The 13943-nt window shown below is 34.3% G+C and overlaps 2 protein-coding genes and 1 pseudogene across 2 annotated transcripts; 2 read left to right on the plus strand and 1 right to left on the minus strand.

Annotated features, from left to right (window-relative positions):
• Window positions 1-6006: 6006 nt before the first annotated feature.
• LOC106448998 (GDSL esterase/lipase At2g38180-like) lies at window positions 6007-7995 on the plus strand. The gene is made up of 6 exons (XM_048778601.1): window positions 6007-6547; window positions 6683-6760; window positions 7091-7231; window positions 7310-7386; window positions 7465-7608; window positions 7695-7995. The coding sequence occupies exons 1-6, from the start codon at window positions 6437-6439 to the stop codon at window positions 7915-7917; spliced, it is 774 nt and encodes a 257-aa protein (XP_048634558.1). The 5' UTR covers window positions 6007-6436; the 3' UTR covers window positions 7918-7995.
• A 273-nt stretch (window positions 7996-8268) lies between these two features.
• LOC106447660 lies at window positions 8269-9532 on the plus strand (annotated as a pseudogene).
• Window positions 9533-10595: 1063 nt separating this feature from the next.
• Window positions 10596-13080, minus strand: LOC106447661 (jasmonate-induced oxygenase 4). Its single transcript, XM_013889635.3, has 3 exons — window positions 12384-13080; window positions 11400-11733; window positions 10596-11077 (listed from the first exon to the last, which is right to left on the minus strand). Exons 1-3 carry the CDS (start codon window positions 12863-12865, stop codon window positions 10829-10831), a joined length of 1065 nt encoding a protein of 354 aa, XP_013745089.2. The 5' UTR covers window positions 12866-13080; the 3' UTR covers window positions 10596-10828.
• Between the last annotated feature and the right edge of the window lie 863 nt (window positions 13081-13943).

Consider the following 13943-nt stretch of genomic DNA (forward strand, 5'->3'; position numbering starts at 1 on the left):
TATATATATAAATAAATATATTAATTTATAATTTATCACGTTTTTACTTATATTTTTAACAAGTTAGTTGTACATGGCATAATAATTTTGCTACAACTTTAAAACATATATTCGATGAATAATATGAATTATAAAATGTATAAATAATGGAATCATATCGTCAAAAAATGAATATATAAATAAATAGTAGTATATGTTTTCTTTACGCAGAAATGGAAGTCTTCATTTGGACAATGAAAATGAAATATATGAAAAATCTAAGATAATTACATGTTACATTTGTAATGAATTATTTTTAGTTTGTAAATATAGTTTCAGAACAAAAATGGTCATCGTTTATAACATACTTAGAAAAAATCCAACGATTGACAGAATGTTTCACAACAATCCAAATCATTTATGTTTCAATGTTTCAAAATACAAGGGTATATAATCTTACACCGTTACACGAAGTACTCGTAGTTAATCTCCCTATTTAGTCAGATTGTCTTGAGACACGTGTATAGCCTTCATGGTCTCTCCAGCAAAGATATTATGGCCAATGTAACAGTAATTCACTTCCCTAACAAGGGTCTATAACAGACGGGATTTACTTCTCGAGACTTTAACAAGTGACAACAATTCTTTCAGTTCAAAAACAATAAAAAATAGAATATGTTGACTTCGTTCCTCTCGTAAAACAACATTAGTAAATAGTAAATTTTAGTAGTATATATCTAATCTAACCGCAAAAAATCCCCAAAATAAGAAACATAAAAGACTATCTTTGACTTCGTTCCTCTCGTGAAACACCACTACTAAATTTTTAACATATCTAATGTAACCGCAATTTTTACATATCTTCAAAGTATATTAAAGCGTTTTCACAAGTCAATCATCTGTACAATAGCTTTTAACTTCTGTACCAGTATGTACGGAAACCAATTTGGAATAAGTGGTTGTGCCACCCATATGTACTCTAGTATGAGAATTTCTTTCGATTCTCTCTATAGTGAATAAATGGCGCAGTTGTATTCTAAATGTAATTCGCATAAGAAGAGAATAAAGATTAGCATCAGTATGACACGTGGTGCTGTCAGAGCGTTCTTTGGAGGAATCCAAGGGCCCAAAATTGTGTCGTGTACTTTGAAAACGAAGCGCTGCTGAGTTTGCTAGTATGTCTTTTTGCTTAACGAGGAGGTAGCTTAATAAAAGGTTGGAAGTAGTTCCTAGCTTTTGTCCTCTATATATTAAGGTTAACTTCTAGCTGATGTTATTCGATACATTTCAAAAAAGCATCATAAAAAAACGACCTCAGGATTAGAGGTGGTCAATCACTTGAGATACGTGGCTCAGTTTGAAACCCTCAAGAAATTAGAAGAAGAACTTGATGCTTAAAAAAAAATTCGTAGATATTAAAGAGAGACGTGCAACAAGTAAACAATACTTTGAATCCCCTATATATTAATTGAGAAGCATTTGAAAAATTAGAACCTTAATTTTGTATTAATTAAAAAAAACCTCAAATCCTAGGTGGCACTCTAAATGCCTTCTAAATTCTATTTCAAAGAATTCTAAAGCATCTAATATAAATTATAGTTTAATCTAATGGTGTCACATTATTTTATAATTATATAACACTAGAGAACATTATATTAACCTAAAATATAGAAAGTGTGTATTCTTTCCTTAAATAAAAGCTACGGAATTACCTAATATGATTTACATATATATGGCAATTAATTATTATGAATAATGGCAATTAATTATTATGAATAATGAAGATTTGATAACAATTTTTGCATCATTCTTCATTTTTGTTTAAAGTTATATTATTAAAAAAAATTAAACAATCACATTAACCATATAATAAAAAAATTAGATTTTTTCTTATATGTTATATTTTTAATTTTTTAAAATGACTTTAAATTACAAAAATGAGGAAACCTTATATGTTATATATATTTTTTAAATGACTTTAAAATACAAAAATGAGGACACCTTATATGTTATATTTTTCTTATATGTTAGAATTTTCTTATATGTTATATTTTGAATTTTTTTTAAAAGACTTTAAATTATAAAAATGTAAGTTTACCTTAAATAAACGACTAAAAACATTAAAATGACATGTATCAATTCGATGGTTGATTTGAAAGCTTTCAAAACCATATGCAAGATAAAATTCAAAATAATTTAACTGTGGAAACAATACTGTTAACTTTTTTCAAAAATGTGTTCGATGAAAAAAATAAGGTTTTTATGTCATAATTTGTTTAATGTTCAGTAGAGAACATTATATTAACCTAAAATATAAGAAGTGTGTATTCTTTCCGTAAATAAAAGTTACCGAATTACCTAATATGATTTACATATATATGACAATTGATGATTTTGAATAATAAAGATTTGATAACAATTTATGCATCCTTCTTCATTTTTGTTTAATTTTATATTTTTTTTAAAAAATAAACAATCACATTAACCATATAATGAAAAAATTAGATGTTTTCTTATATGTTATATTTTGAATTTTTTTAAATGATTTTAAATTACAAAAATGAAGAAACCTTATATGTTATATATTTCTTTAAAACGACTTTGAAATACAAAAATGAGGACACCTTATATGTTATATTTTTCTTATATGTTATATTTTTCTTATATGTTATATTTTGAATTTTTTAAAACGACTTTAAATTACAAAAAAGTAAGTTTTTCTTAAGTATACCACTAAAAACATTGAAATGGCATGTATCAGTTTGCTGGTTGATTTGAAAGTTTTCAAAACCATATGTAAGATAAAAGTCAAAATAATTCAAATATGAAAACAATACTGTTCATTTTTTCAAGAATGTGTTCGAGGGGAAAAATAAGGTTTTTATGTCATAATTTGTTTAATGTCCACTAGAGAACATTATATTAACCTAAAATATAAGATGTGTGTATTCTTTCCCTAAATAAATGCTACTAAATTACCTAATATTATTTACATATATATGGCAATTAATGATTATGAATAATAAAGATTTGATAACAATTTTTGCATCCTTCTTCATTTTGTTTAATTTTATATTATTAAAAAAAATAAACAATTACATTAACCATATAATAAAAAAATTAGATTTTTTCTTATATGTTATATTTTAATTTCTTAAAATGACTTTAAATTATAAAAATGAGGAAACCTTATATGTTATATTTTTTTTAAAGCGAATTTAAAATACAAAAATGAGGACACCTTATATGTTATATTTTTCTTATATGTTAGATTTTTTCTTATATGTTATATTTTGATTTTTTTAAAACGACTTTAAATTAATGTAAGTTTTCCGTAAGTATACGACTAAAAACATTAAAATGACATGTGTCAATTCGATGGTTGATTTGAAAGTTTTCAAAACCATACAGAAGATAAAAGTCAAAATAATTCAACTGTGAAAACAATACTGTTCACTTTTTTCAAGAATGTGTTCGATGAAAAAAATAAGGTTTTAAGTCATAATTTGTTTAATGTCCAATCCGATCAACTCATGATGTATTAATTATACTTTTGTTCCATTATTTTTAATAAAAATTGATCCGATTCATTGGAAAGAAATTATATAATAACAACAATAAATATTTTATATATATAAATAAAATGATCAAATGTATAAAAGAAACTATCGATAATATATACAAATAAACTCACCCTGCGCAAGGCGCAGGTCTTATCCTAGTTTCTTAGTTAAAAAGGAAAAGTAAACGATACTGAGGATAGTGATGCTAATCTGCCGGCACCAATTCATTCCGAAATCTATAAAATATTGTACTCTCTCCAAGTGCACGATACTATTTTTGTAAACTAAATGGTGATCGACAAATTTTCTAGGTCGCAGGTCAATCACACTCCACCGGTTCAACCGAGTTCACAGTTTAAAACCAATATATAGCTTCCAGCGAGGTAAACGATGTTTTCTATATGGTTCGTCTTATCTGATGTTTAATGTTGTTAAGGGGGTGCTTCACAATATTTATATTTTTCACTTATTAACTCGTATTTGGAAAATAAAAATAGGGGACATTTAAGTAGAACCTTAGATTTTAAGAAAAATAAAATTATTTAAAGTCGATCAAGCTCCGGTACACTTTGATGCAGTGGCGGAACCAGCATGTAATTAGGGTGGTCAAATGACCCATGTGAAAAAAAAAATTATTTGTATTTTCCTTCTAAAATTTGATGAAATTTTCAAAAACTAACCTATTGACCCTTGTAAATTGTAGTTGTTATCAAACTGACTCTAGTGGAAAGCTATCCTACCTCCGCCACTGCTTTGATGCCTTTACTGCCACACATTCTAGAAAGATTTCATCAATAAATCTAGGAGTCATGAAGTCAAACTTGGTAGCGTATATAAAGGCAAGGTCCGTACCTTTTTGTACCTTAAATGATATGCCCTTTTGCATGATGAAAAACATGAACTACAGCACTAAAAGAAAATATAAAATCAACCACCATACGATAACAACATGAACTTAACCATTATACTACAAAAACATTTAAAATTTTGATCTACTTCAATTTTTATTAACTTGTTAGCGTATACAACTTTCGTGAGCTTTTAGCCCATGGCAGGTCTTGCGTATATAGTAACTCTTGAATAAAAAAATTCAAAAATGATTTCATGTAACCATATTGTCACAACCAAATGTTCATTTTCCTTTTCTTTTCTTTTCCACTCATGACTCAACTCATATAGTCATATGGCTTGCTTCTTAAATTATAGCGCCACACTAGTCCCAAAGAATTAATTTTTTTATAATTAGCAAATGCTCTATTTATATGTAGTTCTCGTTCACTGATAGCGATTGAGTCCGAGAATCTAAACTAATCAAGATATCAATTAGAGAAATAAGGGGAATCCAAGTGGGTAAATAAAGAGACAAACACAGCTGAAAGACGCATTTGTCTCGTCCGAAACACATCACAACGTAATTATTCTTGAAGTGCCCCCACAAATCTTTGTTGATTTCGTAAGTTACACTGATTTCTTGTTTGAGTTCGTCGACATACCTATGGGCAACAATGGACGAAAGGCGTTGGCGTCACAAACTCACAATGATGAAAAAGCCAAAACACATCAAACTGTACTTGATGTTAAAGGAAACTTCCCGGAAGCTGCCTGCTTGAATCTTGAGGATACGTCTATACACTTCTCACATGCGCGCATCATGCATGTGGAAGATGTTGATATCGACCCACTCTTCTTGGATAGAAAGACACGATAGTATCTTTTGTCTGTTTATAAGGTTTTTAAATTAAATGGAACATCAGCGTCTACATTTTTGTAAGTTTTTCCAGTTTTACATGTTAGGGTATCTATAGACCACTAGCAGTTTCTTATATAATTTTCGGCCACAGACCATTTGAAGAGCTGGTCCCTTGATGTGTACGGAACAAGAGAATTCTATTACAAATTCTTATCTTCTTACAAGAGACTTCACAACTTCTTAGACGGAATCATACTCGTACCTTCTCGAATGGAAAAAACAAATCATATCTTCACACAAAGAATCCTAATCGTAAATGGAAATTAAAGCTGCGGATTTAACGGTTAGCAATCAATATTTATATCGTCTACAACTTTGGATTTTCGGGTTATTGCACGGTGTAACATCTAACGGTTAGCAATCACCAAAAACGTTTAAAATCAAACAATTCATTTTTGTAATAAAGGTTCATATCATACCGACCCTAATTTTGGGTTCTCTGTTTTTCATGTTCTTACATATCCAATTATAACGTTTTAAATTTACTGAATCCAAATGTCTATATCCTCAAACTCCCAGTAAATCTGTAAAAGTTGGTAAGTTTTGTTTGTAAATTACAAAACTTAATAAACTGGAAACAAAACCTAAGAACTTTACGAAAAATCCAAATTTTAGAATTTTAGGGGAAGACAATTAGACAAAAGCCAACATGAATAACTCTTCCAGAGCCCAAAAAAAAAAAAAAACCACACAACCCAAAGCTGATAACTAGACTACAAACGACCACTACATGCCATAATTAGAAGAAAAAAAAAAGTATTTGTAAACAAAGGAAAGAGCAAAATTGGAACAACATTCACAAAACTACAATGCTCTCACAACAAGTTGCTGACAAAGCAAGAAAATCCGTGAAGGAGCCCAAAAAATTTTAGACGAACAAAAATCTAAACTTCTATCCATTTATATTTCACCCAGTTTTTGTTTTCAAGAGTCTAAATTACCGACTTTAGCATATTCTTCAAAAAGATTAACCTTATATAAACTGATTAAGAACGCAAAACAAAAAAAACAAGAACCGACGGTTGCTGCTAACCGAATCAACCCGAAACTCCCAATTAACCGGTACAGCTTGAAAAACCGATGTGACAGTGCACACAAAGGCATTACTGTAGAATACACTTTTCAATCGGAGCAGAAGAAGCCAATGGTCGGTCCAGGAAGACCTCAAATAGTCCTCTTCGGTTCATCAATCGTTCAATACAGCTTCAGCGATGGTGGATGGGGAGCCACTCTCGCTAACATCTACTCTCGCACGGTTTGTGATCCTCTCTCTCACAGATCTTCTTCCTTGCAAGTGGACAACTTTCACTCTTGTCAGTGTCACAAGCTAATGATTGAGGAACATAACTGTAACACTTAAAAGTTTCAATCTTTTTGATGCATTTCACAGGCTGACGTAATCCTTCGTGGGTATGCTGGTTGGAACTCCAGATCTGCCTTAAAGGTCTTAGACCAAGTGTTCCCAAAGGTACACACACTCTGTTTTCAGGAAGTGGCCTTATTAGAAAATACATATGTTAAGTTGTATTGTTTTAATCATAAGTGAAAGTGACACTCTTTATGTATGATTGTTTAAATGACATGTTCTTGCAAAATGAATTAGCTTTCCCTTAAAGGTGTTAGACCAAGTGTTCCCTAAAGGTATACTCTGTTTTGAGGAAGTGGGCTTATTGAAAATGCATATATTCAATGAATAATGAAGTTAGATTGTTGTCACTTAAGTGAAAGTGACACTCTTTATGTATGGTTTTTTGCAAATGAATTAGCTTTCTTTGACGTCTTTGTTTTTAAATGTTAGGATGCTGTGATACAACCTTCTTTGGTGATAGTGTACTTCGGTGGGAATGATTCAATGCCTCCTCATCCATCAGGGCAAGGACCTCATGTTCCTCTCTCTGAATTCACTGATAACATGAGGAAGATCGGAGAGCATCTTTTGGTAGCTTTGCCCTTTTTCAAAGTTTGAGACTTTTTCTTTGTTAGTGTATTGCTAACTCATGATACATCTTCTTACCAGAGCCTTTCGGACAAGACCCGTGTCATTTTTCTCACTCCCCCACCAATGAATGAGAGACAACTCCAACTAGTGTTTGGGTACATATCTTAGAGAACCAGTTTAAAGTTATTATTTCTGAAAGTTTGATCAGTATCATTGTGTAACTCTTGTACTAGAGATGCAATGAGAGGACGGAGTAACGAGCTGTGCCGTCCCTACGCAGTAGCGTTGTTGAATCTATGCAGAGAGATCAATGTGAAAGGAATAGATCTTTGGAACGCAATACAGCAACAAGATGATTGGTTAAACACTTGCTTCACGTGAGCTACTGAACCTTTACATGATACATTTGAAAACGATTCTCCATCAAACTAACTTTTAAGGTTGTTTTTTTTTGCTTTAATAGCGATGGGATCCATTTTACAGCCAAGGCAAGCGAGATTGTCGTGAAGGAGATATTGAAAGTTGTGAGAGAAGCTGATTGGAAACCTAGTCTTCACAGGAAGTCATTACAGGTTGAGTTTCCATTTGATTCTGGTCTACCAATCCCCCCAAGACATAGTGATTTAGAGTTAAGTAGAAACAAGAAGTTGGATCCACCACCTGGGCCTGCTATGGCCCGTTTGTAAAACAACTTAGCACTTAGAGATACCTTATGCTTATACATTAACACTTGATAGTTCATTGGAAAAAAATCATTACCATAATCCATGAAGTAGATTGAATACGTTAACTTTACAATATTTCACGAGTTTAGACCTGTAGACTTAACACATCATTTTCATTCAAGTTATCTCATAACCCGAAGATATTTGTTACCACAAAAAAAAAAAACACAACAACAAATATATCTGAATTAATTTGAATGGTCGTTCAACATACACAACAATACAGGAAACTGAGCTCCACGTCAGCAGACATATCTCTTCGGGACTCTACATTTACATTGATAGAATGAAATCTGTGGTCAAACTTCTTGCTATCCAAACATTACTTCTCCTCCCTACACTCAACTCCACTGTATTCCACGTGCTCCTTCATCCTACACCGTCCGATGAGCTTACTTTGACTTTCTTCTCCCAATCAGATTGCTTAATCTCAATTCGCGCCTCACTCCATAAATACAAATCTCTCATCTTCCTTCCTTCCTCCACACTCTCTCTAAACCCTAGAAAAATGGCGGAATCAACCGGAGTGGTGGCGGTTTACGGCGAAGGATCCATGACCGAGACGAAGCAGCAATCTCCCTTCTCCGTCAAGGTCGGCCTCGCTCAGATGCTCCGCGGCGGCGTGATCATGGACGTCGTCAACGCCGAGCAAGCGCGAATCGCCGAAGAGGCCGGCGCCTGCGCCGTCATGGCTCTCGAGCGCGTCCTCGCCGATATCAGAGCGCAAGGCGGCGTCGCGAGGATGAGCGATCCGGAGATGATCAAAGAGATCAAACAGGCGGTTACGATTCCGGTCATGGCAAAAGCTCGGATCGGCCACTTCGTCGAGGCGCAGATCCTCGAGTCCATCGGAGTCGATTACGTCGACGAGAGTGAAGTCCTCACTCTCGCCGACGAGGACAACCACATCAACAAGCACAACTTCAAGATCCCGTTCGTTTGCGGATGCAAGAACCTCGGGGAAGCGTTGCGGCGGATCCGCGAAGGAGCCGCCATGATAAGGACCAAAGGAGAGGCCGGGACGGGGAACGTCGTGGAGGCCGTTAGGCACGTGAGGAGCGTGATGGGAACGATAAGGTTGTTGAGAGGCATGGATGATGAGTTGATGACGAGGTGTTCGCTTACGCGAAGAAGATCGTTGCGCCTTATGAGTTGGTTATGCAGACGAAGCAGCTCGGGAGATTACCAGTGGTTCAGTTCGCCGCGGGGGGGTTGCGACGCCGGCGGACGCGGCGCTGATGATGCAGCTGGGGTGTGATGGAGTGTTTGTCGGGTCGGGGATTTTCAAGAGTGGAGATCCGGCGAAGCGTGCGAAGGCGATCGTGCAGGCGGTTACGAATTATAGAGACGCGGCGGTGCTGGCGGAGGTGAGCTGTGGGTTGGGTGAAGCTAAGGTTGAGAGGTTCGCGAACCGGTCTAGTAAACCAATCAGAGAATTCAAATGTTTTATTTCGGTTTAATTTGTAAGATTGGGGTTCGCTTGTATTCGTGCTCTAAGTGTTATGTTTGGGTCCACTGGGCTTTACTGTTTGGGAACAATGGGCTTTGTTATTAAAATTCAGATATGTTTTGTTTCTTTCTGTTTTTTTTTTATAAACCCAAGTGCTGGCAAGTAGCAACAATTTTTATTAGCTAGGTCTAAAACAAAATGGTAATGTTACGTATTTTACCCTCGTTAACCATAAACTCTCCTTATCAGTATCATTGATTGCCACTGATTCATTAGGAACAGTTTATGATTATGGTTTTTTTAATAATACTGATTTGCTTTGCAATCCTTTCTTCAAGAAGAATAAACGGAAAAAATGAAATGTTTAGATGACCGGTGGATCAGTGCCCGAACATGGAAGATTCTAGCCTTTTACAAACTTATACAGTGTTTCCCTATTTTCTATAACAAAAACTACATTAAGTAGAAGTTAGGATGATATTCTTATTAACATTAATTATAACGGATAACCTAAGGTGGGTAATTTTCCAAAAATATGTAAATGGTATAGGATTAGGCTTCATGTTTCTATCATCTGTAGAGCCCTTTTATGGGCTTTTCATTTTCATAAATAAAAAAGGCCGACAATAAAGGATGATAACTCTTCTTTTTTGATAACTCTTCTTTTATTCCACTTTTTCTTTGTTGACTTTGAGGTTGACGTAGTAAATTTTTCATTTGCACTCTACTTGGATGATAAGCTTTTCATCATGTTGAAGTTGACCTAATAAACTTTCATGTTGAGCTAGTTAGATAACAATTGACAAACATAATAAGACACGTTTTAAGAATTGTGGATAGATAACAACATTTTTATTTACGCTACTTTAGAAGTGAGGGATATGGGAACGAATTTCGGCGCCGTACGGCGGCTTGCAACTCATCTATTAATAAAGAGCTTATTATGAAAGAGATCAAAAGCTAATGCTTCACTTTTTTATCAACATATAACAACTCAAACACTCGGATAACACTTCAACTTTCATAGATGTAGCCAGGACTCAGGTTACTGATATTTTTATCTAAACATTCGAATCTTTGTTTACTTTTCATTTTGTTATTTCAACTATTTAAACCTTATATAGAATTCATGGCTTTTTAAATGTTTTGACTTGAATGTAAACTAAATCTTCAGCTAGTGAAAGATCAATGAAGCAAATATGAATATTCATATCGGGCCTCAGAAGAGAGCAACAATTCTTTCCTTACTCTTTTAGCAACACAATAGGCAATAGGCTAAATAAACTATTAAAGGTAAACATGAAGATCTGATTTTACCATTTATGAATTTATTTCTTACATAGTGTACGGTTACATATTATTCAGCAACGACTATTTAAGTACGTAGGAGTAACTGACTTTTCTCGGGATATATATCAATTCTCATGTGCTTGCCAACAGTGAATCTACTTGGTTTTTCCCACTAGGACCCTTTTGTCGAATCAGAAGGCGGTACTCGTCGAACCTGATCGGTTTATAAAGAGCAGGTCGGTCTTTGGTTAATAGTTCTTTAACCGGTCCAATCGGGATATCACTTCTCGGGTTGTAGAAGAGTGCCAAGGAGACTCGATCCATACCGGAATTAACGACCACCTGATGCTCCACGCTTTTGTAAATTCCATTGCTAAGTATCTACAATATGATCCCAACATATTGTTTGGTTATATGAATTTGCTAACAATAATATCGTTATAGAAGCACTATTAAACTACTTAACGCATAATGGAGACTTTCTATATAACTATGAGCCTAGGACATAACATCTTTTTTGGTTTTTGCTACGACAGATCTAGGGCTGTAAATTTTATTTTGCATGCTCCATGTAGAGTTTCAGTATTATACGTAAATGAACAATAAAGTCTCTAAAACCATATATATTGCGATGACTATTTTGTTCTCCAGGTTATATAGTTGAAATGTTCAAAAAAGTTAAAATATAGTTAAGAACCAGTACCTGAACTTGATCTCCAATGTTAACGATCAAAGCATTGGGGACGGATTTAACGGTGACCCAGCAGTCACCACGACGGACCTGGAGGCCAGCAACCTTCTCGTCGGGGAGGACAATGGTGATGCCACCCGGGTCAGAATGAGAAGAGAGACCTAAAGTTAGGTGTGGCTGAGGGCATTTTGGGTAAAAGTTTGCTCTCAGATTAGCTCCAACTTTGTCTTCTCCTCCAAAGGCCTTCATGAGATGGTTTGGTTCTAAACCTAAACTCTCTGACAATGTCTCTACTAGCCTCTCACATAGTTTTCTCACTTCTTCTCCGTACTCTTCGATCAATTCTCTGCATCGGTGAAAAAGTATGCTTTTAATATTACTATAATACGTATACTGGTTGATTGGACCGACTGTTTGTGAAGTAGATTTACTAAGTTTGTGATCTTACAGTCAGTAAAAGTAAGAGAAAAAAGAACCATTAAAAGTTTTCTTTTTTTGTAAAAGGGCTTTCACCATTAAAAGTTATAAGACAAATAACACACACAATACAAAGTTAATATACATATGTTGTATCTTTTATTTGTATATAAATATATATGTAGTTAAAAAATAAAGTCATGATTCACATGGATGTGACCACATGAAAGGTGTTCACACATGAGACACGTGCCTAAATAAAACATATGGACCAGACGATCATGTCAATGTGTGTATGTATTTACAAGTTGTACCTTCACGTAATCAAGATGCATCAACAGCTATAAAAACACACACACACACGAAACGTGTGTCCTCATGCAAACATCCACTTAGTAAACATATATTTTTAAGTAAATGGTTTCTTTAAGAACATACACACTGAGAATTTAATATACATATATTCAACTATACCTATACCTTAGACGTAGATGACAAGAAACTTAATTATGTTATGCACGTGTATATATATAGAAGAACAGGTTTGATTGGTATTGTGCATATGTATATACTAAATACCTTATCTTAGGAGGCTGAGATGGCCACTTGGAAGGGTTTCGAATGGAAGAAGGCAAGTAATTGAGGAAGAAATAATCACTCCAATCTAATTTAGCATCTTTCACAACCCCGATCCTGCTTCCATAGCCTTCATATGTGTCTGGTGAGTTTGCGTACTTTCGTTTCACCTCTACAGGTAAATCAAAGAACTCTCGCCACGCTCCCCTGACACTCTCCATCAGCATGTGGTCTACACCATGGTTCACCACTTGGAAGAAACCCCACTCCTCACACGCATTCCTCACGCGCCTAAGCCCTTCCGGTTTCCTCCATATGTCGCTCATGTCTAGCACGGGGACTTCCATGTCAAGACCGGATTGGTCGGAATTGTAGACCACCGGTCTCTGATGAGCGGGTTTCACATACCGGCTTGGGACGGTGGATATGCCGGCTTGGGATAAGGCTTGAACGGAAACAATCGGCTCAGGCCAGCTTGCAACCATTTTTATTTTTTATTTTGTGAATTGTGTTGTATTAGAAGACACTCAAGAAGATAGATGTAAAGGAAAGAAGAGAAGTTTTAGATGGTGGAAGGAAGCGAGGACGAGTAGGGGTATAAATACAGGAAAAGTAAACCGAAATGAAACCGGAAACAATTAACGAGACCGTATTTTTTTATTCACATTTTATTTTATTTTTATTGAATTTCTAGTTCGACCTAATATACTTTGCATGTTGAGCTAATTGAATGAAAAAAACATAATAAGACACGTTTTTGTAGAGTTGTGGATAGATGCCGACAATATTTCATCTTTTTTTTGTTATTATGACTTTTGAAGTTAGGGAGATGGAGAACGAATGTCGGCGCCGTGCGATGGTTTGCAACTCATTTGTTAATTACTTAAGAGCTATATATGGGAGAGACCAAAAGATAACACTTTATCATCACGTGTTTAGTTGTGGTCTCCTACTGAAGTCTTTCCTCAGTTACATTAATCTTAGGATACAATCTTCGTATATATAGTAAAATGACACTTGAATGAACAGACTTAATATAATATAGTTTTTTGCCTCATTTTTGTAGCAATACATAGATGTATTTACACGAAATGATATGCCAATATATTGTCTACTATATATAACCAATTTACAAGTGTTCTATTTCAATATAGTTACAAATGAAACAAAATTCATGTTCTCATACACCGTGAGTTCAGAAGAACGAGATTGTATAAATCTCTTAGGTTGGAACTCCACATTGTCAACAATAAACAAAAAAGCTAACTCATAGTGATCGTCCCGTTTTCAACTTCTCATTGTATTTATATTTATAAGCCCATTCATAGTATATACCAAATATAAAAAGCTGGAAAATCGTGTTTTCAGAACCTGACAACGTAAAACTGGAGCACATGCACTTGAAAAGTAAACATTATTTGACATAGTGAATAAACATAATCATTCAGAATACCTCATGTAATCACATTGAAAGCACATCCACTTAGTAAAATATTATTAACCTCTTTTACTGATCGATCAATACAGATCGCATTTTGAAATTTTAGTCAAAAAAATAATACA

Source organism: Brassica napus, chromosome A4 (assembly GCF_020379485.1).
Source record: "Brassica napus cultivar Da-Ae chromosome A4, Da-Ae, whole genome shotgun sequence".
NCBI lineage: Eukaryota > Viridiplantae > Streptophyta > Magnoliopsida > Brassicales > Brassicaceae > Brassica > Brassica napus.